We start from the raw sequence: 27975 nt of genomic DNA, 5'->3' as shown, positions 1-27975 counted from the left end.
CAGACGAAAAGGAGAAAGGGAGCCGGTCTGGCGCAAAGTAGCATGAGCAGAAAACCCAAGGAGTTGGATAAGAAGATCACTGCCCTTCTTTTCTCCCACTTATCGAGAAAAAAGAAAAGATGGGATTGTCAGCAAGCACCCCTGGCCAAGGTTCTCATTAACCCGTTAGTGAGGAGCTGGTGACACGGGCGAAGGAGCAAGAACTCTCCTCCTCCCCGTCCTCTGTGGCCATGTGGGAACTCTGGCAGGAGGTCAGTGACCTGTTGGGAAAGCTCCATACTCAAGAAATGAATAAAAACAACCGGATTAGAGGGTCCCTGGGGAGTGATGATCAACGCCTTAAAAGAAAGAAAAGCTGAGGTGGAAGCTGCTGCCGCCGCCATTTCAGCGCTTCCCGCCAAAAGGCGGCGTTGACACCACAGCAGCACCTGAAGCAGGATCTGGTGTTGTCCCCACAGCACCTCCATTTCCCACCCCTCCTCCTGAGGGGGGAAAAACCCAAAAGGTGTTTTTAGGACTAAAGGACAACAGCCTCGCCATAAAGGGCATGAGAGGGAAGTGACACCATTCCAGAGCTGAGTTTCTGTCAGGTATCGGGCCGGAGGAAGAAGAAGAAGCAGCACCCAAGGAAACGAACAGAAGAACGTGAAGATGGCGGCAGCTCCTGCCCGTGGCACCTGGGGGCCTCATTTCACTACATCAGGGTTTCAGGGATGCTCCTGATGGATCCCAATCCCTGAGGAAGGAGGGAGAGGGAATGAGGGAGAGAGATGGATGGGATGGAATCTAAACCCTGTGGATTTCATGGAACAGGAGTGAGAAATAGGAAAAATTACTCAATCTATGCAAATATACTGAAAAATGGTACCGTTTTCCTCCCCTTTTTACCCAATAATTCTCAAGTTTGGTCATTTAGTTTGTCTTAAAATAAATTCTTAAATGTTTATATTTTTATTTTCTTTTTTTTTATATATTTTTAGTTTTATTTTTATATTTTTATTTCTATCTTTATATTTTGGTTTCATTTTTATATTTTTCTTTTCGTTAATTTTATATTCTTGGTTTCATTTTTATATTTTTCTTTTCATTTTTGTTTTATATTTTTAGTTTTATTAATTTTCATTTTCAACTTTAGTTATTAATTTTTATATTTATTTTTCATTTTTACATTTTTATTTTCATTAATTTTTGTTTCATCAACCTTTATATTTTTATTAATTTTATATTTTTATTGTATATATTATTTATTACAATTTTATTATATGTTCTTTATTAATTTTTGGTTTTATTTTTTGTTTTATTGATTTTTGTATTTTTAGTTTAATTAAATTTTATATTTTTATTTTCATTTTTATATTTTTATTTTTATAATTTGTTTTATTTTTATATTTCCATTAATTTGATCTTTTCATTTCTATTCTTCCCTCTCATTTTCTCATTTATTTAGTATTATTATTATCATTTTAATCATTATTATTTAATCCAACACCAAACCTCCTCATCTCCACACCCCCCTGGATTATCCCTCTCTTAGGAAACGGGGGGGGGGATCCACTTCTTCCTGGCTCATTCCTGCTGAATCCTCCCCCCTCCCAAAAAAAAAAAACCCAAACCCAAAACCACAATTTGGGGAATTTCCTTTTAAAATCTGAATTTCCAAACCAAGCTCTGCCTGGAGTTGGCTCCCAGACTTTTCCTGGAGCTCCAGAGGGGACGTTCCTGGCTCTCTGCAGATTCCTCTCCCTTGGGAAGTGGCTTGGAAAAAAAAAAAAAAATCAGAATATTTTTGCTTTTCTTTTGCTCTCCTTAAAATAAAAAGAAATTAAATTCCTGCTTTTTGGGGTGCTGAGCAGCTTGGGGATCAACAGCTCTGTCCTGGGATGGGGGGGAGGAATTCCAAAGGGATTTCCAGCTGGAATTCCAAAGGGATTTCTTAAGTCTCTTGGCTTTGGGATGCTGTTTTGGGGGGGGGGGAGAAGCAGCTGCATGGAGCTGAAGGTCCAGAATTGCTCCTAAAATTAATTCCAGGATTAATTAATCCCAGGATTAATTATTCCCTAAATTAATTGATCCCAGGAAGCTGAGAAGCTCCAAACCCAACCAAGTAAACCACCCCCCTCCCCCAACCCATGGATTTCACTGGGGGGAACTTTGATTTTCTGGGGCTCAGTTTTGTGTGGCTGCAAAATCTTGGGTTTTAATTCTGTATTTTTAATATTTAATTCTATATTTTTAATATTTAATTCTATATTTTTAATATTTAATTCTATATTTTAAAGTTTTAATTCTATATTTTTAATATTTAATTCTATATTTTTAAGTTTTAATTCTATATTTTTAAGTTTTAATTCTATATTTTTAATATTTAATTCTATATTTTTAAGATTTAATTCTATATTTTTAAGTTTTAGTTCTATATTTTTCATTTTTAATTCTATATTTTTAATATTTAATTCTATATTTTTAATATTTAATTCTACATTTTTAAGTTTTAATTCTGTATTTTTAAGATTTAATTCTATATTTTTAATATTTAATTCTATATTTTAAAGTTTTAATTCTATATTTTTCATTTTTAATTCTATATTTTTAACATTTATTTCTATATTTTTAAGTTTTAATTCTACATTTTTCATTTTTAATTCTCTATTTTTCAATTTTAATTCTTTTTTTTTGTCTTCCTTCCTGCCAGATAAACTGAAATCCACCAAAGAGGAGCATCTCTGCACACAGAGGATGCTGGATCAGACCCTGCTGGACCTCAACGAGATGTGAGGGGAAAAAAAAAACAAAAATCCCTGAAAAATTCCTTTTTTTTTTTTTTTTCCATTTTTTTTGACCAAAAGCAAAACCTTTCTCCTTGGCTTAGGGGGTTGGGCAGAGCTTCCAAACAGCATGATTAAGGGAAAAAAACCACACTGCAATAATGTTTTTTCTTTTTGGGGAGCATGGTGGAGATGTAAACATTTTGTAATTTGTTTTTTTAATTTTTTTTTTCATTTTTAATGGCTTTTTTTATAACATTCCAACTGATTTGGAGCCTCCTGAGCTCCACTTCAAAGCTCATGGCTTTAAAATTCTCTATTTCTAAGCTCATGGCTGGAAAATTCCCTATTAATCTCCTTTTTATCAGCCCTGAGGGGGGGGAAAAAAGGAGGAAAAAAAAAAAATTGGGAATTTTTTTCCTGGCTCTGGGGCTGCTGAATCTCAGGAAATTGGAATTAGAAACCTGGTGGGAAAACTCCTTTCCTAGGTTTGGGTTTTTTTTTCCAGTTTCTCAGCTTTAACTCTGCCATGGAAAAACTTAGAATCATAGAATCATAGAATCAGAGAATCCTTGGGGTTGGAAGGGACCTCGAAAGATCATCTAGTCCAACCCCCCCTGCCAGAGCAGGGCCACCTAGAGTACATCGTGCAGGAACGTGTCCAGGCGGGTTTTGAATGTCTCCAGTGAAGGAGACTCCACGACCCCCCTGGGCAGCCTGTTCCAGGGCTCTGTCACCCTTACAGGAAAACAATTCCTCCGGATATTCAACTTGAACCTCCTGTGCTCCAATTTACACCCATTACCCCTTGTCCTATCACTGGTCACCACTGAGAAGAGCCCAACTCCATCTCCCTGACACTCACCCCTTACATATTTGAAAACATTGATGAGGTCACCCCTCAGTCTCCTTTTCTCCAAACTAAAGAGACCCAGCTCCCTCAGCCTTTCCTCAGAAGGGAGATGTTCCACTCCCTTCATCATCTTAGTAGCTCTGCGCTGGACTCTTTCAAGCACTTCCCTGTCCTTCTTGAACTGAGGGGCCCAGAACTGGACACAATACTCCAGGTGTGGCCTCACCAATGCAGAATAGAGGGGGAGGAGAACCTCTCTTGACCTACTAACCACACCCTTTCTAATGCACCCCAGGATGCCATTGGCCTTCTTGGCCACAAGGGCACATTGCTGGCTCATGGTCATCTTCTTGTCTACCAGGACCCCCAGGTCTCTTTCACCTCCACTGCTCTCCAGCAGGTCAGCCCCCAACCTATACTGGGCCATCGTGTTGTTCTTCCCCAAATGCAAAACTCTACACTTCCCCTTGTTGAACTTAGGGAGACTTTAATTTTATTATTTTTGTTTTAAATCTGATTTTTCCCAGGGTTTATTCCCTTTTTTTTATTTTTTTTTCCCCCCACATTCTTGGCCAATTCTTGGCTCCTCTTGTTGTTCCACAGGGTTGGAATTTGCCTTCACTAAGTGCTGGGTTACACTGAACACCTTCAATACTTTTCTTGGGGAAGTTTCTTTGATTTTCATCATTTTTTTTTTTTTTTTTTTGGGAGGGAGGGGATTTTCCTTACCCTGAAGGAGGAAATCTGTGGGGTTTTTGGTGGTTTGTTTTTTTTTTTTTTCCCTCCTGGGCTGTTTTTTAAATGTCTTAAAAAGGTACCAAGCCATTTTCTGTGCATTGCTGAGGGGCCAAGCTGGAGGAAAAGAAAAAGAAATGAAAACAAAACCAACCCAAACTCACCCAAACCCTAAAAAAAAAAAAAAAAGTGTTTTGATACTAAAGTGAAAAATTCCAAATGTCTTTTGAAATAAAAACCAATCCCTCCAGGCTGCTGCAGAGATTCTCTGGGGGCTGAGATGCTGGGGGTGGGGGGGATCCATCCCTGGATTCCATCCCTTGATTCCATCCTTTGGATCCATCCCTGGATTCCATCCCTTGATTCCATCCTTTGGATCCATCCCCTTTTCCTGGGGTGAGTCCTTAGGACAAAACTTGAGGGGATTCTGGTCTAAAGGGATCATAGAATCATGGAATGGGCTGGGTTGGAAGGGACCTCAGAGATCATCAAGTCCAACCCTTGATCCACTCCCCCCGTGGTTCCCAGCCCATGGCACTCAGTGCCACATCCAGGCTCTTTGGAAAGATCTCCAGACACGGAGAATCCACTCCTTCCCTGGGCAGCCCATTCCAATGCCTGATCACCCTCTCCAGAAAGAAATTCTTTCTCAGCTCCAACCTAAACCTCCCCTGGCACAACTTGAGACCCTGCCCTCTTGTCTTGCTGAGAGTTGCCTGGGAAAAGAGCCCAACCCCCCCCTGGCTCCAACCTCCTTTCAGGGAGTTGCAGAGAGTGATGAGGTCTCCCCTGAGCCTCCTCTTCTCCAGCCTCAACACCCCCAGCTCCTTCAGCCCTTCCTCACAGGAGTTCTGCTGGATCCCTTCACAGCCTCCTTGCTCTTCTCTGGACCTGCTCCAGCACCTCAATCTCCTTCCTGAACTTGGGGGCCCAGAACTGGACACAGGACTCAAGCTGTGGCCTCCCCAGAGCTGAGCACAGGGGCAGAATCCCTTCCCTGGACCTGCTGGCCACGCTGTTCCTGAGCCAGCCCAGGATGCCATTGGCCTTCTTGGCCACCTGGGCACACTGCTGGCTCCTCTTCAGCTTCCTGGCAATCCAGACTCCCAGCTCCCTTTCTGCCACTCTGTGCCCAGCCTGGAGCTCCCCATGGGGTTGTTGTGTTTAACCTCATCCCCTTGGGATCATCCCAACTCTCCAGTCTGTCCAGGTCCCTCTGCAGAGCCCTCCTGCCTTCCAGCTGATCCACACTTCCCCCCAGCTTGGTGTCATCTGGGAATTTATTAATTGTGGACTCAATCCCCTCATCTAAATCATCACTAAAGATACTGAACAGAAAGGTAAGGGAGGGAAAGACATTTTCTTCAGAATTCCCTTTTTTATTATTATTATTTTCTCCAGAATTCCCTGGATTTTTTTATTTTTCCTCTTCCTCACACCTTCCCCCCCAGAGCTGCTCTGGGCTCTCCCTGAGGCTCCATTTCTCCTGGTTTTTGCTCTCTGCAAGCTTTCCAGAGGCTTTCCAATGGATTTTCCAGAGGCTTTCCAAGGAATTTTCCAGAGGCAAAGGAATTCCTCCTGCAGTTTCAGTCCCAGAGCCCCCAGGCAATGGCACAGAGCAGGCACTGGGGTAAAAAGGTCAAAAAAAACCCCAAAAAACCAAAAAACCTAAAAAAAAAAATAAATCCCAGGACAACACCAACTCTGGAATTTTCTTTTCCAAGCCCAGGATTGGAGCTGTAACCTTGGAAGTGCTCCCAAAAAAACTTGGGAAGCCCAGGGAGAGGGGGAGTGCAGAATTTCCCACTAAAAAGGGAATGAGAGGCAGAGAATAAAAGGAGGAAATGGACCCTTGGGGCTTGGAATCTCCCCCTCCCACCCATTTTTATTCCCATTCCAACCCCCTCAGTGCTCCCGGGCTCTTCCCAAACCTTGGAAGCAATGGAGAATCCCAGGATTGCCTCTAAATCAAACCTTGACCTCATGGGAAGAGGGGGAGGAGACCCAAAGTAACCCCAGAACCAGGTGGAGGTTGGGATGGGAGAAACCACCCCAAATCCCTTTGGTTTTCCTCATCCCTCTGGAATCACCATCCCCAGGCACAGCTCCACTTCCAGCTTCCCACAACTCCCTCAGCTGCTTCCTCACAACTTCTCCAGCCCCTTTCCCACCTCCATTCCCTTTTCCAGCCCCCTCAATGTCCTTCTGTTCCTCAGGGAGTCAGAAATCATCCCAAAAAAAACCCCAAAACCCTGGGAAGCAGCCTCTGGGACACTGCAGCCAAGCCAGGAGCACCCACCCTGTGGCTCTCAGAGCTTGGAATTCCAAGGTTTGGAAGCATTGTCCTGGGGATGGAGGAACACAGGGAGGTGTTGTGGAACACAAATGGAATCCCCCACATTCCCTGAGGGAAAATCCTTCTCCTTGGGATGGGAGCTGGCAGGGAAGTTGGTGCCAGGCACCTTCCAGGTCCCTTTTTTCCCATTTTTTTTTTGTTTGTTTGTTTTTGGGATTGATTTTCCTGCTTGAAGGCAGCCAGGGCCTCCAACAAACTTCCTGCTCCAAGACAAGCTGCCTCCTTTTCCTGCTTTTCAGTTTATTCCAATCATCCTCAGGACCTCAACACCCCCTCAGCCCTTCCCAGAGCCACCAGGAAGCAGAGGAAAGTGCTCCAGGAAATACAACCAGCTTTCCTTGGAAAAAAAAAAACCCAGGGAAAAGCCCTCCCACCCCCTTTCTGCCACCCCATTTGTCACCTCAGAGCCCCTGGGCTCCATTTTTTGGGGTGGGGGCTGATTTTTTTGTTCTTCCCTGAGTTCTGGGGTTTTTTTTTTTGGGGTCTTCTCAGTTCTTTTTGCTTTTTGGGGTGTCATATTTCCTCTTGCTTGAATACCAGAGGAGCAGTGGGATCCCAATGGAAGGCAGAGTCATCACACCAAAAGCTGCCCAGTCCAGCTGGAAAAGAGAAATTGGGAAAAAGGAATCAAAAAATAAAAAAAAAGGAAGTTTAGAGCCAACCCTCCAAACATTTTGGCTCCAATCCCCCCAGCTGGGCTGAAAACTTTGGGGTTTTTTCTTGGAGAATTGATCTGGATGAACTGCAAACCCCATCTTGGGAGTTTTGGGGAGAGTTGGTTGTGGAAAACAAACCCATCCCAAGCTCCTGAGCTGGGGAATTCCAGGTACTTACAAAGTGAGGGGAAAATCTCCTGTCAAATTCCCTCTGAGCCAGGATTCCTCCCTGCCCAGGAGCACTGCTGAATCCCACCTGGAAAAGAAAAAGGGGGAAAACAAATGCAGCATCTGCCACTTTTCCTTCTGGAAGTGCAAAAGAGGATTCAGAGAGGGTGGGAAAAGAGCTCTGGATCACCACAGGGTGGTATCCATGGAGGTTTGGGATGTTCCCAGGGATGGAGACTCCAGCACCTCTCTGGGAGCCTCCAAATCCTCAAGTTCCTCCTCATCTTGAGATGGAACTTCCCATGGATTTGGGAATTCTTTTGGATTCTTTTTCTCTCATCTGATCCACCCCTGAAGATCCAGGATCCCCCTCAGCCTTCTCCAGACTGAAGAGACCCCAATTCCCTCAGCTTTTCCATGGAAAAAGAAGTGTCCCAGTCCCCTCACCACCTTTCCTCTCCCATCTCCAGCATTTCCCTCTCTTTCCTGGATCAGAAAGCCCCAAACAGAGCAGAGGGGGAGGGGGATTTACCCCCCTGGACCCTCTCCAGGGATTCTTTTTGCCCCGTTGTCTCCCAAATCTTTTTCCAGAGAGCTTTTTTCCACCAGGATCCCCCCCCCCCCTCTCTCTCTCCCCAACCTGGGGTTGTTTTAATCCTTCTGCTGCTGTTGGGAATTTCCTTCAGTTCCTTTCTGGGTAGGATGGGGTGGAATTTAGGGGAGAATCCCTTGATTTCAGCAACTCACCACAACCTGTCCCCCCTCCTGGGCCAGGTAGGTGATGGTAGCAGAGGTGAAGTTGAAGTATCCAGCTTTGAGGGGTCGTAGGACCACGGTGTGGGAGACATTGCTGGCACTGAGAAGTGGGAATTAAGGGAAAAAAAACCTGATGGGAAGTGGGAATCTGGGAGGGATAACAAAGGAAAAAGGAAGAGCTGGAGGAGGGATTTCAAGCCAGGAAAAGATACGGAGCAATCCTGTCCCACTTGACATTGAGCATCCCAGAGACAATCCCAAAATCTTCTGGGGGGAAGGAATCATCTGAGAGTTCCACATCCAGGGCAGCACTGGAAAGAGAAAGGGGGAGGAGAGGGGTTCAGCTCCCTGGGGGCTGCAGCCCCCCCCCCCCCTGCAGGCTCAGGAGCTGGAAAAAATGGGGGGGAAATGGTAAAAAGCAGCAAGAAAAGGAGGGGGAGCAGGGAAATAGGGGAAAAAAAAAGAGGGAGAAGGGGAAAAGAAAGGGAAGAGGGAAGATCTGGGGTGGAAGTGTTAAAAAGCACCAAGAAAAGGAGGGGGTGGCTGAGGGGGAGCAGGGAAATAGGGAAAAAAAAAAAGAGGGAGAAGGGGAAAGGAAGGAGAATGGGAAAAGAAAGTGCAGGGGGGAAAATAGGGAAAAAAAAAGAGGGAGAAGGGGAAAATAAAGTGCAGGGGGAAAAAGTGGGGTAGAAATGTTAAAAAGCAGCAAGAAAAGGTGAGGATGGCTGAGAAGGAGCAGGGAAATAGGGGAAAGAAAAAGAGGGAGAAAGGGCAAAGAAAAGAGAATGGGAAAAGAAAGTGAAGGGGGAAAAAGTGGGGTGGAAATGTTAAAAAGCACCAAACTGGGGTGGAACTGTTAAAAAGCAGCAAGAAAAGGTGAGGAGGAGCAGGGAAATAGAGAAAGAGGGAGATGGGGAAAAGAAAAGGAGAATGGGAAAAGAAAGTGCAGGGGGAAAAATAGGAAGAAAAAAAAAAGAGGGAGAAGGGACAAAGAAATGGGTGGAAGGGACAAAAAATTGGGGTGGAAATGTTAAAAAGCAGCAAGAAAAGGTGGGGATGGCTGAGAAGGAGCAGGGAAATAGGGGAAAGAAAAAGAGGGAGAAGGGACAAAGAAAGGAGAGTGGGAAAAGGAAGTGAAGGGGGAAAAACTGGGGTGGAAATGTTAAAAAGCAGCAAGAAAAGGTGAGGAGGAGCAGGGAAATGGGGAAAAAAAAAGAGGGAGAAGGGACAAAGAGAATTGGAAGACAAAGTGCAGGGGGAAAAAGTAGGAAAAAAAAAAGGGAGAAGGGGAGAAGAAAGTGCAGGGGAAAAACTGAGGTGGAAATGTTAAAAAGCAGCAAGAAAAGGAGGGGGAGCAGGGAAATAGGGGAAAGAAAAAGAGGGAGAAGGGACAAAGAAAGGAGAGTGGGGAAAGAAAGTGCAGGGGGAAAAAATAGGGAAAAAAAAAGAGGGAGAAGGGGAAAAGAAAGTGCAGGGGAAAAACTGAGTTGGAAATGTTAAAAAGCACCAAGAAAAGGTGGGGATGGCTGAGGGGGAGCAGGGAAATAGGGGAAAGAAAAAGAGGGAGAAGGGACAAAGAAAGAGTGGGAAATGAAAGCAAAGGGGGAAAAGTAGGGGAAAAAAAAGAGGGAGAAAGGGAAAAGAAAGGAGAGTGGGAAAAGGAAGTGAAGGGGGAAAAACTGGGGTGGAAGTGTTAAAAAGCAGCAAGAAAAGGTGAGGAGGAGCAGGGAAATAGGGAAAAAAAAAGAGGGAGAAGGGACAAAGAGAATTGGAAAAGAAAGTGCAGGGGGAAAAATAGGGAAAAAAAAGGGAGAAAGGGAAAAGAAAGTGCAGGGGAAAAACTGAGGTGGAAATGTTAAAAAGCAGCAAGAAAAGGAGGGGGAGCAGGGAAATGGGGAAAAAAATAGGGAGAAGGGACAAAGAAAGGAGAGTGGGGAAAGAAAGTGCAGGGGGAAAAAATAGGGAAAAAAAAAGAGGGAGAATGGGAAAAGAAAGTGAAGGGGAAAAACTGAGGTGGAAATGTTAAAAAGCACCAAGAAAAGGTGGGGATGGCTGAGGGGGAGCAGGGAAATAGGGGAAAGAAAAAGAGGGAGAAGGGACAAAGAAAGGAGAGTGGGAAAAGGAAGTTAAGGGGGAAAAACTGGGGTGGAAGTGTTAAAAAGCAGCAAGAAAAGGTGAGGAGGAGCAGGGAAATGGGGAAAAAAAAAAGGGAGAAGGGACAAAGAGAATTGGAAAAGAAAGTGATGGGGGGAAAAATAGGAAAAAAAAGGGATAAAAAAAAAAGAGGGAGAAGAGGCAAAGAAAGGAGAGTGGGAAAGTGCAGGGGGAAATCTTCAGGTCTAGAGTTGGGGGGGGAAATGTTCAGAGCACATGGAAAGCAGATTTCCCCCCCAAATTCCCAGTCAGGAAAGGTTTCCCTTTCCCAGCAGGAAAAGTTTTACCTGGAGCCAACGTTGTAGATGTTGTACTGCAGGGTCAGGTCCTTGCCCTCCACTGCGTATCTGTTCAGCAGGGATTTGGAAGCCAAAAGTCTGGCTCCTTCCTCAGCCTGAGCCAGAGAAAGCAGAAGCAGAGCCAGAGCCAGAGCCAGGAGCTTCATCTGGAGAAAGAGCAAAAAAAAATATTAAAAAATTAAAAAAAGGCATTATTGAAGTGTAAAAAAACCAACAAAAACCAACAAAAAAGGAGAGTTTTCTCCAGTTTTTTCCCTCCTTTCCCACCTCCCTTTTCCTTCCCTTTTCCCACCAACTCCTTTGGGCCACGTGGCACACACAGCACCACTGATTCCCAGAGGGGTTTGGCTGGGAAAGGACCTGAAATCCCACTCGTTCCCCTATCCCAGGGGGCTCCAAACCCCATCCAAACCCCCAACAATTCCAGGGATGGGGCAGCCACAGCTTCTGGGGGCGACCTGGGGCTCAGCACCCTCACCCCAAAGAATTTCTCCTCTCCCTCTCCCCTCTTCCAGTTCAAAGCCATTCCCTCTCATCCCATCCCTCCAGCCCCTTGTCCCAAGTCCTTCCCCAGCTTTCCTGGATCCCTTCAGGCACTGGAAGGTGCTCTGAGGTCTCCCTGGAGCTTTTTCCTTTTCCTCTTCCTTCTCTTCCTTTTCCTTCTTTCCCTTTTCCTCCTTTTCCTTTTCCTTATCCTTCTTCTTTTCCTTTTCCTTCTCTTCCACCTCCTTCTCCTCCTTTTCCTTTTCCTCTTCCTTTTCTTTTTCCTCCTTTTCTTTCTTTTCCTTCTCCTTCTTCTTCTTTTCCTCCTCCTTTTCCTTCTCCTTCTCCTCATCCATCTCCTTCTTTTCCTTCCTCCTCCTCCTCCTTTTCCTCCTTTTCCTTCTCCTCCTCCTCCTTTTCCTTCTCCTCCTTTTCCTTTTCCTTCTCCTTCCTCCTCCTCCTCCTTTTCCTTTCCCTTCTTTTCCTTCTCCTTCTTCTTCTTTTCCTCCTCCTTCTCCTTCTCCTCCTCCTTTTCCTTCTCCTCATCCATCTCCTTCTTTTCCTTTTCCTTCTTTTCCTTTTCCTCCTTCCTCCTCCTTTTCCTTCTCCTTCTCCTCCTCCTTCTCCTCCTTTTCCTTTTCCTTCTCCTTCCTCCTCTTCCTCCTTTTCCTTCTCCTTTTCCTCCCTTTTCCTCCTCCTTCTCTCCACCCTGCACACCCCAACTCTCTCCCACCATCTCCAGGAATTCCTCTGGATCAGCTCCCTCTCCTCCCGGGAATCCCCGAACCGGACCGCGGGCTCAGCAGAGGGAAATCCCAGGGATTCCCCCCTCAGGATTCACCTCCCGCTGCTCCCCCGAACCGAACAATTCCCGACCCAAAACTTCGGGATTTCCACCCATTTACAGAGCCCAACACCGCCCCTTCCAGACACACCGAACCGAACCGGTTCCACCCGAACCGATCTGATCCCATCCGAACCAAACCGAACCGAAGCGATCCGGTTCCACCCGAACCGATCTGATCCGAACCAAACCGAACCAAACCGATGCGATCCGATCCGAACCGAAGCGATCCGCTCCGGACCGATCCGATCCGAACCAAACCGATCCGATCCGATCCAAACCAAACCGAACCGAAGCGATCCGCTCCAAATCGGTCCCCTCCGCTCTGCTCCGGACCGATCCGAACTAAACCGAACCGAACCGATGCGATCCGCTCCGAACCGGTCCCCTCCGCTCTGCTCCGGACCGATCCGAACTCAACCGAACCGAACCGATGCGATCCGCTCCGAACCGATCTGATCCGAACGGGTCCCCTCCGCTCTGCTCCGGATCGATCCGATCCAAACCAAACCGAACCGATGCGATCCGCTCTGAACCGATCAGAACCAATCCGATCCGGTCTGATCCAATCAGAACCAATCCGACCCGGAACGAACCCAACAGAACCGAACCGATCCCACCCCCCCCCTCACCGTCTCAGCTCCGCTGCGCCTCAGGCCCGGCCGAGTCAGCGCCGCGGCAGCGGAACCACGTCACACCCCGGAAGTGCGTGCCCGGGGCATGCTGGGAAGTGTAGTTCCAAGCTCCCCTGTTAGGACTCGGCGCATGCGCAGAGCGCGGCCCCACGCCTGGCACGGGGAAAGCGCTGCGGAGGAAAAGGGAGGAAAAAAGGGGTTTTTGGGAAAAATGGGGCTGGGAAAACACAGAGGGCTGCGCACAACCCCCTGCACGGCCCCAGCAGAACCGAACCGACCCGGTTTAAGGTGCAGGGAGGGAGCGGCCTCGGTGTTCCCGTTGGGAGAAGGGGAGGAGGAATGGATGAGAAAACTCAGAGAATGGGATTGGGTTGGGAAGAGCTCTGAGATCATTGGGTCCAACCCTTCCCCAAGGCCACCACTGCCCCATGGCTCTCAGCACCACAACTCCAGGGCTTAAGAACCTTTCCAGGGATTAGGATTCCACCCCTGGAAGGTCCTGAGAACCCTTTCCAGGGAGAAATCGTTCCCAATTTCCAACCTCAACCTCCATGGAATTCCTCTTGTCCCATCCCTTGTTCCTTGGGAGCAGAGCCCGACCTCCCCTGGCTCCAACCAGAGCCACAAGGTCTCCCCTCAGCCTCCTCTGCTCCAGGATCAACACCCCCAGGGCCCTCAGCTGTTCCTCACAACTTCTCCAGACCCTTCTCCATGTTTTCCAGACCTCCTTGCACTCCAAACCTTCTCCATGTTCTCCAGATCTTTTCCATGCTTTCCAGACCTTCTCTTTCCTCTCCAAACCTTCTCCACATTCTCCAAACCTTCTCCAAACTTTCTCCTTCCTCTCCAAACCTTCTCCTTGCTCTCCAGACCCTTCTCCATATTCTCCAAACCTTCTCCACGTTCTCCAGATCTTTTCCATGCTTTCCAGACCTTCTCCTTCCTCTCCAAACCTTCTCCATATTCTCCAAACCTTCTCCTTGCTCTCCAAACTTTCTCCTTCCTCTCCAAACCTTTTCCTTGCTCTCCAGACCCTTTTCCATGTTCTCCAAACCTTCTCCATATTCTCCAGACCCCCTCCACGTTCTCCACCCCCTTCTCCTTGCTCTCCAAACCTTCTCCTTGCTCTCCAGACCATTTTCCATGCTCTCCAAACCTTCTCCACGTTCTCCATCCCCTTCTCCTTGCTCTCCAAACCTTTTCCACATTCTCCAAACCTTTTCCATGCTCTCCTTGCCTCCAGGGGCACCCATGGAAGGGGATCCCAGAAGAAGCCTCCATTGCCCTTTTCCAGCCCCTCATTCCTTAGGACAGGAATTTCCTCCCTCCTGCACCTCAACCAATCCCTGGTTTGGGTTTGGAAGTTGGAAGAAAGAAAAAAAAAAAGGAAGGAATGAAGGCAGGGAAGCAGAAGGCCCTACCTCCCCTTTTCCTTGGGCTGCTCCTTATCCTCCTCTCCACCTGCTCCCGAGATTCCTGGGATTCTCCTTTTCCATCCTTCCAGGAGGGTGGCAACCCCCTCCCCACCCTTCCCCTTCAGTTGGTGACAAGGACATAGAGCAGGAGCCCTGTGACCACCAGGGCTCGGAGGAAAACCTCAAGGAAAAGGAGGAAGAGGATGAAGAGGAGGAGGAGGATGAAGAGGGGCAGCAGCTCTGCCCAGCACTGCAGAGCTTCCAGGAGCATGGAAAAGGAGGAGAGAGGAGAAGGGGAGAGCAGGGAGCAGGAGGATTTGGGTGGGGTGGGAATGACCCCACCCCAGGGAGGCTCCACCCTGCTGCACCCCAGAGATTAGGGCAGGGCAGGACCCTCCCTGCTGCAAAAACCACCAAAAAAATCAAAATTGAAGGGGTTCCCTCTCTTCCCACTCTTCCTCAGGGGGGAGAAGATCCACAAATTCCTCCTCACCCCCAGGTGATCCCATGGATCCACCTCTCCAGGGTCCTCCAAGCCTCTGAGCATTTCACTGGCTCTGCTCTGGCAATGTCCCAGGAGCTCTGGGGCCTTCTGGTGCCGGGGAATTCTCAGGGGAAAAAATCCCCTCTGCCTCCCCTGCTCCAGGAAAAACACCCCCAGCTCCTTCAGCTGCTCCTCTCAACTTCTCCAAACCTTCTCCATGCCCTCCAAACTTCTCTATGTTCTCCAGATCTTTTCCATGCTCTCCAAACCTTCTCCATGTTCCCCAAACCCCTCCAGGCTCTCCAGATCTTCTCCGTGTTCTCCAAAGCTTCTCCTTGCTCTCCAGACCTTCTCCTTCCTCTCCCAACTTTCTCCATATTCTCCAAACCTTCTCCATGTTCTCCAGACCCTTCTCCACAATCTCCAAACCTTCTCCTTCCTCTCCAAACCTTTTCCTTGCTCTCCAAACTTTCTCCTTGCTCTCCAGACCCTTCTCCATGCTTTCCAGACCTTCTCCTTCCTCTCCAAACCTTCTCCATATTCTCCAAACCTTCTCCTTCCTCTCCAAACTTTCTCCTTCCTCTCCAAACCTTCTCCTTGCTCTCCAGACCCTTCTCCTTCCTCTCCAAACCCCCTCCATGTTCTCCATCCCTTCTCCTTCCTCTCCATTCCCTTCCCCAGCTCCATTCCCTTCTCTGGACACTTTCTTCTGCTCCTGAGGTTCCCAGACCCCACCCCAGGATTGGAGCTGTCACCTCCCCAGTGCCCAGCCCAGGGGCAGCTCCCACACACCCTGGAATCTTCTCCAGCCCCTCAGGCCACTCAGCAGCGATTCGGTTCCTTCTTTCCCTTTTTACCAACAACCGGGAGGACCTGAGGAGCTGCCTTAGAGCCGGGGGAGGAGGGAAGAGTCCTCTGAGGGGACACCGAAGCCTCAGGGGTGGGGGGAAGGGCTCCGATCCCTTCCCTCTGAGGCTCTGGGGAGGCCTCAAGGCCGCGACTGAGGCGGCGCCGCCGTCTGGGGAACTACAACTCCCAGCATGCCCCGCGAGCCGGGCGAGACCACATCGCTGAGGAAAAAGGGGGGGGGTAATGGACTACCCACCCACTCGCGGGCCTCGCATCCCCTGAGGAGCCCTCGTATCCTGGATACGACGCCACACAGATGCAACGGGGAGGGCAGGAGGAGAAAAGCTCCTCGGGGTTCTCAATTCCGTGTGTTCCCCTCGCCGCTCCTCCTCACCGCCCATGGTAGCGCCCCGGCCTGCCGCGCATGCGCAGTTCCCGCTGCGGTCCCATGCGCTGAGGCGCTGCCTCTCACCCCAACCTGCTGGGAGAGGGGAGGGCGGGACCTCGCCTTCTGATTGGCCAGCCGGCCTGCGGGGCGGGACGGGATTGGTCGGCGCGGCGGAAGGCGGGGTAGGGTGCCTCGGCAGTTCGCTCTCCAGAAGGTTCCGCGCTCTCTGTCGCGACAGAACCGTGGCCGCCGCGATGATGGCCCCGCGCCCCGTCCTCGTGCTCAGTGAGTGGCACCTCCTGGGGACCTCCGGGCTGTGGGGGAGCGTGTGGGGGGGGCACAGGGGAAGGGGTCTCCCGCTCCTCCTCATCCTCCGGCGCCATCTTAGCTGAGCCTCCCTCCCCCCCCCATTCACCCCTCATGCTCCGGGGGTCCCGCTGGGCCTCGGTCCCTCCGGGCCTCCCCGGTTCTGTCTGGGTCCCCGTGAGCTCAGTCACACCGCGTGGGCTCTGTCCTTACCGCCCGTGGCCTTGCAGCGCTCCCTGAGGGGGGGGGGCTCAAAGCATCGTCCCCCAGCACCCACCCCAAGCTCCCTCCAGGGACTCCTTCCCCGCTCATCTCCGCTTCGCTCCCTTCCCACGTCCCCATTCTTGTCCCTTTCCCAACCCTTGAGCGATTTGTGATTCATTCATTGTCCTTTCAAGCTGCGATTTCCCTGGGGGGGTTGTTTCTGCCCTGCTGTCTCATTCCCTCCCTTTGCTCTGCTTCCTGTTAATCCCTGAGGCTGCCCTGAGCCCTTTGCTTCCCTCCTTTTTCGAGGGAAGGGTTTTTCTCCTTCCTGTCCCATTTCTATCTCAAACTTCATTCAGAACCAGTGACAGCCCCAAGTTTGTGTGGCTGAGGTAGTGAACTGCCAGCCTCACACTCCCAGCCTTGAATTTCTTAGTAAAATCAGATTAAAATTCTATTTCTTTAATATTTCTGTTTTCCTGCCCTCTCCAGGTCAGAATATGAAACGGGAATCTGGCAGAAAAGTCCAGACTGGGAATATCACAGCTGCCAAGGTACCATTTGCTCTCCTCAGCTTATTTAGCTTCTTTTTTTCAGTCTGTGTGTCTGAAACAAGCCCAGAAAGCTCTATTTATGTGTTAATCAGATAACTCATTTCACCTGTGGGTTTATTTTATTTTTTTTAAGCCTTTTGCCTTCTCAATCCTCTTTTTTTTTCTTGTTCCTCCCAGACAATCGCCGACATTATCCGGACGTGTTTGGGACCCAGAGCTATGATGAAGGTGAGAACCTCTGCTGCTCACTTCTTTAAAAACCCAACCCACCAACCAAACCCACTGAGAATTTCTTAGTTTTTTGTTTTTAATTTCTAAAATTTTTACTTTTTTCCTCCTCCTGTGGCTGCAGATGCTCTTGGACCCCATGGGGGGGATTGTGATGACCAACGACGGCAACGCAATTCTCCGAGAAGTGAGTTGCTCCTTGACTTGTCTTGCTTAAACTCTGGCTCAGAATCCTCCAGCTGCAGCCCCAAACAGTTGAACATCCCCCCAGTGACACCAAGAGGCTCCCACTGGGGAGGAATTACCTTTTTTTTTCCAGCATTTTACCCTCAGTGGAAAAACAACTTCAGTCCCACCGAGTTTCCTGGGGAGTTTTTTACACTGTGAAGTTTTCACCCAGGAAATCCTGTGCTGGAATCACCTGCATCAATACCTTGGGAGCAGGTGTTGGCTTTTAGGGTGACAAATAATTCACCCAAGGAATTCCTGGTGGGAATTAAAACGACTTCCTAATAGTGACAGTGTCTGGAAAACGGGGAGACACAAAACTGCAACGCAGTTATTTTCAGTCTCAAGAAGGAAGAAGAATCTTTGCTCTAGTTGGGCCTTTGGTTGTTTCAGAAGGGTGGTGGTGGAGTGGTTTGAGAAGTTTAAGCTGTAGTTTTTGGGAAGAAAACCCCTCCCACAGGATTCTCCTGAAAAAGCTCTGGATCAGCCAGGAGCACCCTGTGCTGGGTCAGGAACTGCTGGAGGCCCCCAGAGAGTGGTGCTGAAGGGGCTGCATCAAAATGGTGGCTGTGGTGTCCCCCAGGGATCAGTGTTGGGCCCAGTGCTGTTCAATGTCTTTAGTGATGATTTAGATGAGGGGATTGAGTCCACAATTAATAAATTCACAGATGACACCAAGCTGGGGGGAGTGTGGATCAGCTGGAAGGCAGGAGGGCTCTGCAGAGGGACCTGGACAGACTGGAGAGTTGGGATGATCCCAAGGGGATGAGGTTCAACACAACAACCCCATGGGGAGCTCCAGGCTGGGCACAGAGTGGCAGAAAGGGAGCTGGGAGTCTGGATTGCCAGGAAGCTGAAGAGGAGCCAGCAGTGTGCCCTTGTGGCCAAGAAGGCCAATGGCATCCTGGGCTGGCTCAGGAACAGCGTGGCCAGCAGGTCCAGGGAAGGGATTCTGCCCCTGTGCTCAGCCCTGGTGAGGCCACAGCTTGAGTCCTGTGTCCAGTTCTGGGCCCCTCAGCTCAGGAAGGAGCTTGAGGTGCTGGAGCAGGTCCAGAGAAGAGCAAGGAGGCTGTGAAGGGATCCAGCAGAATTGCTGTGAGGAAGGGCTGAGGGAGCTGGGGGTGTTGAGGCTGGAGAAGAGGAGGCTCAGGGGAGACCTCATCACTCTCTGCAACTCCCTGAAAGGAGGATGGAGCCAGGGGGGGGTTGGGCTCTTTTCCCAGGCAACTCTCAGCAAGACAAGAGGGCAGGGTCTCAAGTTGTGCCAGGGGAGGTTTAGGTTGGAGATGAGAAAGAATTTCTTTCTGGAGAGGGTGATCAGGCATTGGAATGGGCTGCCCAGGGAAGGAGTGGATTCTCCGTGTCTGGAGAGGTTTCCAAAGAGCCTGGATGTGGCACTGAGTGGGCTGGGAACCACGGGGGGAGTGGATCAAGGGTTGGACTTGATGATCTCTGAGGTCCCTTCCAACCCAGCCCATTCCATGATTCTTTTTCCTCCTGCCCAGATCCAAGTCCAACACCCAGCTGCCAAATCCATGATCGAGATCAGCCGCACGCAGGATGAGGAGGTTGGGGATGGGACCACATCTGTCATCATCCTGGGTAAGGAGCCTGGAAAAGAGGGCATTTTATAAAGGATTAAAGCTGAAATTTGCCCTTTTTGACATCAGAACTCCAAGGATGCCCTAATGAGACAGATACTAATTATTTCCCAACCCTAAAACTGATATAATTATTTCTTTTCCTGTGGAAGGGAACCTTGGGTTGCTTGGAGCTGGAGTGATCAGCTCCAGGCTTTGGGAAGTTGTGTTCTTTTCCACAATGAATGAAAAGCCCCAAGTGTTGATTGTTCTGCTGGCTGAAGTTTGATATTTTGGGGTTGTTTTGGGTTTTTTTTGTGGTTTTTTTAGCTGGAGAGATGCTTTCTGTTGCTGAACACTTCCTTGAGCAGCAGATGCACCCAACTGTGATCATTGGGGCTTATCGTAAGGCTCTGGATGACATGATCACCACTTTAAAGAGAATTGGGTAAGTCTGGGCTGGTCTGAGCTGATTTTCAGGCTATAATTTTATTAATTTTGGGGTTTTTTTAGACCTTTTAGAGGTGATTCCTTCTGGAACTTGGGAATCAAACCAAACTTGGGGGGACTCCCAAGCTTGGAGCTTGGAACAACCCTCCATTTTGTTTTCCCTTTTTGTCTCAGCACTCCTGTGGATGTCAACAACAAAGAAATGATGCTGAAAATCATCAAAAGTGCCATAAACACCAAAGCCATCAATCGTTGGGCTGACCTGGCTTGCAGCATTGCTCTTGATGCTGTCAAGACTGTGGAACTGGAAGAAAATGGCAGGAAGGAAATTGATATCAAAAAATATGCCAAAGTGGAAAAAGTGAGTGTGTCCCCAGCTCTTTGCTTCTCTCCCTGCTCCTTTTTTCCCTCTGGATAATGCACTGGGAAAAAATATTCTGCTCCTCACCTGCAGACAAAACCCTGGAAAAGATTTGAGGCCCTGAAAACCAAATTGTCAAAGATTTGTCCCTCCCAAAAACTCATGGAAACTGCTCCGTTTTCTACCTCCCAAGCACCTGCTGCCAGGCACTGGGATAGGGATTCAATTTTCCAAGTTTTTCCCCAGCTTTTTCCTTAATTTAGGTCGAATGAACCCAGAATGGGGCCCTGGGTGGTGGCGTGGAGCTTTCCAAGCCCTGTGGGTTGGTTTGAGGAGCACAGATCCTCAAGTTTTTTTGGGAGAAATGGGATGATTTTTGCCTCCTTCCCTCTCCTGGGTGTTTTCTTTAGATCCCAGGAGGATTCAGTGAAGATTCCTGTGTCCTGAGGGGGATCATGGTGAACAAGGATGTCACCCACCCCAGGATGAGGCGCCTGATCAAGAACCCCCGTATTGTCCTCCTGGATTGTTCCCTGGAATACAAGAAAGGAGAGAGCCAGGTAAAAGCATTCCTGGGGAAAAAAGCCCTGCACTTAGGGAGGAATAATCCCAACCAGCTGGATAAATGAGGGAAAATCCTGCTGAAAAAAAAAAAAAAAAGCAGCTCTGTGGAGAAAGCCCTTGGGGGGAAGGAAATTCCCCAGGGGTCAGCAGTTTGCTCACAAAACCATGGATACCAATATGGGAATCAGGGAAAGGGTGATCCAGGGAAGTTCTTCTCCCACTCTGCTCTGGAGAGAGCACACCTGGAATTCTGGATCCCAGGTTTTGGGCTCCCCAGTTCCAGAGAGACATTGGGAGAGGCCAAAGGAGAACTATGAGGGTGCTGAAGGGACTTGGAGATCTCTCCTGGGAAAAAAAAACAGAGCCCTGGGGGTGTTCAGCCTGGAGAAAAGGAGGCTGAGAGGGATCTATGGATGTCCAGGATCTGAGGGATGGGGGGCAAGAGGGAGGGGCCCAGGAATAGGGCAAGGAATAATGGGGTGAAGCTGGAACATGGGAAGTTCCTCCTTTTCCTGACTGTGAGGGATCCCTGGGCTGCCCAGAGAGGTTGTGGAGTCTTTTCCTGGAGATATTCCAGCCCCCCCTGGATGTGAATAATGGGTTAAAGATGGAACTTGGGAAGTTCCTTCTCTTCCCAACTGTGAGGGATCCCTGGGCTGCCCAGAGAGGTTGTGGAGTCTTTTCCTGGAGATATTCCAGCCCCTCCTGGATGTGAATAATGGGTTGAAGCTGGAATATGGGAAGTTCCTCCTCTTCCTGACTTTCCCTAGGCTGCCCAGAGAGGTTGTGGAGTCTTTTCCTTGACATTTTCCAACCCCCCTCCTGGGTTATCCTGCTCTAGCAAGGGGTGGAGGTTTCCCATCTGTTCCAACCCTTCCATTCCATGACTCCACGTCCTAGAGGAGTAAAAATCCCTGTGACTCGTGCACAGGATGAGCTGGAAAAGGCTCTTTTGGTATGTTCTGCCTTGAAGCAACTTTTTGGAGGAAGAGGAGGCTGTGGGGGGAGGGATTTATTCCTCTTTTTTTTGTTTTTTTCTGCAGACTGATATTGAAATAACCCGAGAGGAAGATTTTGCCCGGATCCTGCAGATGGAGGAAGAGTACATCCAGCAGATCTGTGAGGATCTGGTCAGAGTCAAGCCAGATTTGGTCATCACAGAAAAAGGAATTTCTGGTAATGTCATTTTCCTGGCTGGTGGATTCCTCAGGTGTGGAAAATCAGTCACTTCAAAAAAAAAAAAACAAAACCAAACCAACCCAAACCTGGTTCTGAATGGGACCTTGATTTTATTTTGGTTTTTAGCTTTCTGGAAAATAATCCTATGCTGCAGGAGTTGCTTCTGGACACTTCATGGCCACTTCCCAGAATATTTTGCTTTTTTTAAAAAAAATTGACCTCAAAACCTAAGTGAGGAAGAGTCCAGAAAGCTTCATTTTCTTCCTTTTCTTTAAGAAGTTACATTTTTGCTTTCCATCACCCTTTTTTTTTTTTTTTCCCTTTAAAATCCATGTCCTCTTTATCCTGCCCCATCCCTCCAGCTGCACAAATCTTCCCTGATGGTTGAGATGAGGCAGGAGGAGAGTTGGGATGATTCCAATGGAATGAGGTGCAACCCAACAACCCCCTGGGGAGCTCCAGGCTGGGCACAGAGTGGCAGAAAGGGACCTGGGAAGCTGAAGAGGAGGCAGCAGTGTGCCCAGGTGGCCAAGAAGGCCAATGGCATCCTGGGCTGGCTCAGGAACAGCGTGGCCAGCAGGTCCAGGGAAGGGATTCTACCCCTGTGCTCAGCCCTGGGGAGGCCACAGCTTGAGTCCTGTGTCCAGTTCTGGGCCCCTCAGCTCAGGAAGGAGATGGAGGTGCTGGAGCAGGTCCAGAGAAGAGCAAGGAGGCTGTGAAGGGATCCAGCAGAATTGCTGTGAGGAAGGGCTGAGGGAGCTGGGGGTGTTGAGGCTGGAGAAGAGGAGGCTCAGGGGAGACCTCATCACTCTCTGCAACTCCCTGGATGGAGGTTGGAGCCAGGGGGGGGTCGGGCTCTGTCAGTCAGACAAGAGGCCATGGGCTTCAGCTCTGCCAGGGAAGGGTTAGGTTGGGAATTAGGAAGGAATTCTTTCCAGAAAGGGGGATCAGGCATTGGAATGGGCTGCCCAGGGAGGGGGTGGATTCTCCGTGTCTGGAGGATTTTAGGATGAGCTTGGATGTGGCACTGAGTGCCCTGGGCTGGGAACCACAGGGGGAGTGGATCCAGGGTTGGAGTTGCTGATCTCAGAGCTCCTTTCTGACCTGGCTGATGCTGTGATCCCATGATCCTATCATCCCATCATCCCATCATCCCATGATCCATGATTTCAGACTTGGCCCAGCACTACCTGATGAAAGCCAACATCAGCGCCATCCGCAGGGTGAGGAAGACAGACAACAACAGGATTGCCAGGTAAATCCTACCTCCTCTTCCTCCCTGCTTTCTCCTGCTTGGGAATTTTCCTTTCCCACTTCCTTTTTCTCCATGTTTTTTTTTTTTTGTTTTTTCCTCTGGGAATCTCTTGTGTTTTATCCAGGGCCTGTGGAGCTCGGATCGTCAGCCGCACTGATGAGCTGCGGGAGGAGGATGTGGGCACTGGGGCCAGGCTTTTTGAGGTGAAAAAAATAGGGGATGAGTATTTTGCCTTCATCACTGAGTGCAAGGACCCCAAAGCCTGCACCATTGTCCTGCGTGGAGCCAGCAAGAAATCCTGGCTGTAAGTTTTCCCCTGAAACTCTTCCATAGGATCCAGAAATTGTGTGTGTGAATGAAGCAAGAGCAGGAGGGGAAACCTGAGGGAGAAATCACTGAGCAAGGTTGTCTGGGTCCCATCCCTGGGAATATTCCAGGATAGGTTGGATGGGGCTGGTGGGAGATGTCCCTGTCCATGGCAGGAGGTGGAACTTTGGGATAAACCACTGTGGGCTGAGATTCCTTTGGATTTTAGAGGGAAAAAAGAATTCCCAGGCAAAACCTGGAGAGTGCAGAAGGTGTTGGGGTGCTGGGGGTCCCTGGAGATGTCCCCCTCTGATGTCCCCTGTCCCAGGAGGTTGGAGGTGTCCCATCCCTGGAAATATTCCAGGACAAATTGGATGGGATTGGGAGAACCCTGGGCTGGTAGAAGGTGGAACTTTGAGGTCTCCCACTCTGGGCTCAGATTCCTTTGGATTTTAGAGGGAAAAAAGAATTCCCAGCCAAACCTGGTGAGTGCAGAAGGTGTTGGGGTGCTGGGGGTCCCTGGAGATGTCCCCCTCTGATGTCCCCTGTCCCAGGAGGGTGGAGGTGTCCCATCCCTGGAAATATTCCAGGACACGCTGGATGGGGCTGGTGGGAGATGTCCCTGTCCATGGCAGGAGGTGGAACTTTGGGATGAACCACTGTGGGCTCAGATTCCTTTGGATTTTAGAGGGGAAAAAAGAATTTCCAGGCAAAAGCTGGAAAGTGCAGCAGGTTTTGGGGTGCTGGGGGTCCCTCTCTGATGTCCCCTCTCCCTTTTCCCAGGAAGTGGAACGCAACCTGCAGGATGCCATGCAGGTTTGCAGGAATGTCCTGATGGATCCCCAGCTGGTACCAGGAGGAGGAGCCACGGAAATGGCTGTGTCCCATTCCCTGACAGAGAAATCCAAAGGGATGACAGGAGTGGAGCAGTGGCCCTACAGGGCTGCAGCCCAAGCTCTGGAAGTCATTCCCAGGACTTTGATCCAGAACTGTGGGGCCAGCACCATCCGTGTGCTGACTTCCCTCAGGGTAAGTCAGGAACTGGTTGAAAGGAAGGAGTCAGAGAGTTGTAGTCAATGGGGCAGAATCTGGTTGGAGGTGTGTGACTAGTGGAGTCCCTCAGGGGTCGGTGCTGGGACCGGTGTTGTTCAATATCTTCATCAACGACTTGGATGAGGGTATAAGAATGTACCCCTCAGCAAGTTTGCTGATGACACTAAGCTGGGAGGAGTGGCTGACACACCAGAAGGCTGTGCTGCCATTCAGAGAGACTTAGACCAGGCTGGAGAGTTGGGCAGAGAGAAACATGATGAAATTCAACAAGGGGAAGTGTAGAGTTTTTGCATTTGGGGAAGAACAACACGATGGCCCAGTATAGGTTGGGGGCTGACCTGCTGGAGAGCATGTAGGTGAAAGAGACCTGGGGGTCCTGGTAGACAAGAGGATGACCATGAGCCAGCAATGTGCCCTTGTGGCCAAGAAGGCCAATGGCATCCTGGGGTGCATTAGAAAGGGGGTGGTTAGTAGGTCAAGAGAGGTTCTCCTCCCCCTCTATTCTGCATTGGTGAGGCCACACCTGGAGTATTGTGTCCAGTTCTGGGCCCCTCAGTTCAAGAAGGACAGGGAAGTGCTTGAAAGAGTCCAGCGCAGAGCTACTAAGATGATGAAGGGAGTGGAACATCTCCCTTCTGAGGAAAGGCTGAGGGAGCTGGGTCTCTTTAGTTTGGAGAAAAGGAGACTGAGGGGTGACCTCATCAATGTTGTCAAACATGTAAGGGGTGAGTGTCAGGGAGATGGAGTTAGGCTCTTCTCAGTGGTGACCAGTGATAGGACAAGGGGTAATGGGTGTAAATTGGAGCACAGGAGGTTCAAGTTGAATATCTGGAAAAATTGTTTTCCTGTAAGGGTGACAGAGCCCTGGAACAGGCTGCCCAGGGGGGTCGTGGAGTCTCCTTCACTGGAGACATTCCAAACCCGCCTGGACACGTTCCTATGCGAAGTGCTCTAGGTGGCCCTGCTCTGGCAGGGGGGGTTGGACTAGATGATCTTTCGAGGTCCCTTCCAACCCCAAGGATTCTGTGATTCTGTGATTCTGTGTGTAAGGAAAAGGATGGGAAGTTCTGGATGTGTTTTTCCTCCTTCCCCCACATTCCCTTTTTTTTTTTTTGCCCTTCTGAGTTGGGAGCTCTGGGAAAAGAAGTTTTTTGTGGTGTGGGGATTCCCATCAGGATCCCACTGTGGGATTGGAGCAAAAGGAAATTATGACTCCCAAAAAAAAAAAAGGGAAAGGAACAAACAACCCCCCCAGAACTCAGGGAAGAACAAAAATTCACCCTCCCAGAGCAGCCCCCACCCCAAAAATGGGGCCCAGAGGCTCTGAGGTGACAAATTGGGTGGGAAGGCCCTTCCCTGGGGGTTGTTTTCCATGGAAAGTTGGTTGTGTTTCCTGGAGCTCTTCCCTCTGCAGGAAGGAAGAAGGGGGAAGGAAGCAGTTGGGATGTTGATGCTGGAGAAGATTTGGGGTTAGAACTGGAAGTGGGAACGTGGCTGCTGGGAGCTCCTGGGGTTTAAGAATCCCACAAAATCCAAATGATCCTTTGGGAAGAGATCCCACTGGGGCTGTGGGATTGGAGCAAGAGGAAATATGACCCCTCTCAGCCCCCCAAAAAAGAGGGAAAAGAACAAACAACCCCCCCAGAACTCAAAGAAGAACAAAAATTCACCCTCCCAGAGCAGCCCCCACCCCAAAAATGGGGCCCAGAGGCTCTGAGGTGACAAATTGGGTTGGGAGGGCCCTTCCCTGGGGGTTGTTTTCCATGGAAAGTTGGTTGTGTTTCCTGGAGCTCTTCCCTCTGCAGGAAGGATGAAGGGGGAAGGAAGCAGTTGGGATGTTGATCCTGGAGAAGATTTGGGGTTAGAACTGGAAGTGGGAACGTGGCTGCTGGGAGCTCCTGGGGTTTAAGAATCCCACAAAATCCAAATGATCCTTTGGGAAGAGATCCCACTGGGGCTGTGGGATTGGAGCAAGAGGAAATATGACCCCTCCTCCCCAAGAAAAAGAGGGAAAGGAACAAACAACCCCCCCAGAACTCAGAGAAGAAGAAAAATTCACCCTCCCAGAGCAGCCCCCACCCCAAAAATGGGTCCCAGAGGCTCTGAGGTGACAAATTGGGTGGGAAGGCCCTTCCCTGGGGGTTGTTTTCCAAGGAAAGTTGGTTGTGTTTCCTGGAGCTCTTCCCTCTGCAGGAAGGAAGAAGGGGGAAGGAAGCAGCTGAGGGATTTTGGGATGTTGATGCTGGAGAAGATTTGGGGTTAGAACTGGAAGTGGGAACGTGGCTGCTGGGAGCTCCTGGGGTTTCAAAATCCCACAAAATCCAAATGATCCTTTGGGAAGAGATTGCAGGGAAGGGAGAGAGAGCAAAACTCCAGCTCTGCTCCTTCAGGGAATTGTTTCCAGGGAATGTGCTCTTGTCTCAACTCCAGCACTCAGAAGACTGGAAGGATCATTTCCCAGTTCCCTCAGGTTTTTTTTCCCCTCATCCCATGGGGCAGTTGGGAATTTCCAGGTGACTTTGGGGTTTCCTACTCCCTGGTGCTGATCCCTAAATCCCTTTTTCCAGGCAAAACACACCCAGGAAGGCAGCCAGAGCTGGGGAGTCAACGGGGAGACAGGAGCCTTGGTGGATATGAAGGAATTGGGAATCTGGGAACCTTTGGCAGTCAAGTTGCAAACCTACAAAACAGCTGTGGAGGTGAGGAGGGGGGGGATGGAAAGGGGGGAAATCACCCCAAACCTTTTTGGGGTCGTTTTGTTGGATTCCACCTTTTTTTTGCAGTGTGCTGGGATCCCACCAGTGATCCCTGGAGGTTTTTTTTTTCCAAACCCTTTTTCCAAACCTTTTCCAAACTCCAAAACCCTCCTGGGTTGAGCATCTGCTCTCTGCTGTCAGATCCAAGGCAGCTGAAATCCCTTTTTTTTTTTAGAATTCCCAAATCTCAGGGGTTGGAAGGGATGGGTGCCCACCCCCCCCTTGGCACACCAGGAATACATCCAGAGGGGTTTGGAAGCTTCCAGAGAAGGAGATTCCATAAAATCCTGAGGAGAAACCTCATCTGGAAGTTGGGATTCTTCAGGAAGGGTTTGGAAGCCTCCAGAGAAGGAGATTCCATAAAATCCTGAGGAGAAACCTCATCTGGAAGTTGGGATTCTTCAGGAAGGGTTTGGAAGCCTCCAGAGAAGGAAATTCCACAACTTCTCAGAGCCAGGGATTAAATTTTTCCTCAGGTTGAGGTGGAAATTCCCAAGTTTTTCCTTCAATCCATAATCCCTCCAAATAATCCCCTTTTCCCTGAGCTGTCCCTGCCACCTCCCTGGGCTCTCTTTGTCCTTGAACTTGAAGATTTCCCCCAAAAGCTTTTGGGGTTTTGTTTTTTTAGGGCCATAATCTGAGCTTGGAAGGGGATTTTATTCCCAAATTGGGGAATTTGGGATTTTTTTTCCTCTTCCAGACTGCAGTTCTCCTGCTCCGGATCGATGACATCGTTTCAGGACACAAAAAAAAGGGAGAAGAGCAGAAACAGCACCCAACACCTGAGGCAACCCAGGAGTGAGAAGAGGAAAGGATGGAACAACCCTGTCCTAAATCCGTGGGGTGGGATGAGAGGAAAAAAAAAAAAAGGAATAAAAAAAAATAAAATTACATCCCAAAGGTGGGAAAAGTGTCCTGAGGGTTCCTCCTGCTCCAAGAGGGGGGAGGTTCTGGGGCTCCAATGGGAGTTTCTTGGATTTTTGATTCCAAAATAAACCCCAACATTTCATAAATCAAAGAATTTCTTAAATGACATCATGACAGAATTCCAGAACTCAAAGAATTCCAGAAATCATTTCATAAATCAGATGATTTCATGAATCAGCAGTTC

At 49.2% G+C, this 27975-nt stretch overlaps 3 protein-coding genes across 10 annotated transcripts in view; 2 read left to right on the top strand and 1 right to left on the bottom strand.

The window, feature by feature from the left end:
* Positions 1–2777, top strand: part of TPM3 (tropomyosin 3) — a 23298-nt gene extending 20521 nt beyond the window's left edge. For all 5 annotated transcript variants that reach the window (XM_008496344.2, XM_030465249.1, XM_030465248.1 and 2 more), the window contains one exon: positions 2693–2777. In XM_008496344.2, coding sequence (XP_008494566.2) covers positions 2693–2775 — 83 coding nt within the window. In that variant the 3' untranslated portion in view covers positions 2776–2777. The remainder of the gene's footprint in view (positions 1–2692) is intronic.
* A 4155-nt stretch (positions 2778–6932) lies between these two features.
* SSR2 (signal sequence receptor subunit 2) lies at positions 6933–15559 on the bottom strand. Of its 4 annotated transcripts, none has more exons than XM_030465252.1 (6): positions 12702–12807; positions 10731–10888; positions 8502–8600; positions 8281–8389; positions 7544–7621; positions 6933–7308 (listed from the first exon to the last, which is right to left on the bottom strand). In XM_030465252.1, exons 2-6 carry the CDS (start codon positions 10886–10888, stop codon positions 7198–7200), a joined length of 555 nt encoding a protein of 184 aa, XP_030321112.1. In that variant the 5' UTR covers positions 12702–12807; the 3' UTR covers positions 6933–7197. The 4 variants fall into 4 exon arrangements, with proteins under 4 accessions (XP_030321112.1, XP_030321113.1, XP_030321114.1 ...); XM_030465253.1 differs by lacking the exon at positions 12702–12807 and adding an exon at positions 15397–15559 and having other exon boundaries at positions 7018–7308; XM_030465254.1 differs by lacking the exon at positions 12702–12807 and adding an exon at positions 15410–15559 and having other exon boundaries at positions 7018–7308; positions 10731–10889.
* Positions 15560–16019: 460 nt separating this feature from the next.
* CCT3 (chaperonin containing TCP1 subunit 3) lies at positions 16020–27875 on the top strand. Its single transcript, XM_030465256.1, is given in 14 exon segments — positions 16020–16125; positions 16843–16904; positions 17082–17132; positions 17257–17319; positions 18866–18962; positions 19271–19388; positions 19565–19751; positions 20162–20311; positions 21359–21491; positions 22668–22749; positions 22874–23057; positions 23839–24084; positions 26676–26807; positions 27565–27875. Coding segments are annotated over 14 exon segments (1638 nt in total). The 5' UTR covers positions 16020–16094; the 3' UTR covers positions 27667–27875.
* Positions 27876–27975: the final 100 nt, after the last annotated feature.

The sequence above is a fragment of the Calypte anna genome, chromosome 25 (genome assembly GCF_003957555.1).
Source record: "Calypte anna isolate BGI_N300 chromosome 25, bCalAnn1_v1.p, whole genome shotgun sequence".
In the NCBI taxonomy this organism is placed as follows: domain Eukaryota; kingdom Metazoa; phylum Chordata; class Aves; order Apodiformes; family Trochilidae; genus Calypte; species Calypte anna.
The sequence above is the reverse complement of the archived record's forward strand: the minus strand, read 5'-3'. Positions and strand labels throughout refer to the sequence as shown.

Bases quoted from the DNA above. Each gene is read 5' to 3' on its own strand.
- SSR2 (XM_030465253.1), bottom strand. From the start codon at position 10,888: ATGAAGCTCCTGGCTCTGGCTCTGGCTCTGCTTCTGCTTTCTCTGGCT. The intron at 8,390-8,501 runs GTATCTTTTCCT...CCCACTTCTCAG, and splicing joins AAGTGGGACAGGATTGCTCC to TGCCAGCAATGTCTCCCACA. The intron at 7,622-8,280 runs GTGAGTTGCTGA...TTTCTTTTCCAG, and splicing joins AGGAGGGGGGACAGGTTGTG to GTGGGATTCAGCAGTGCTCC.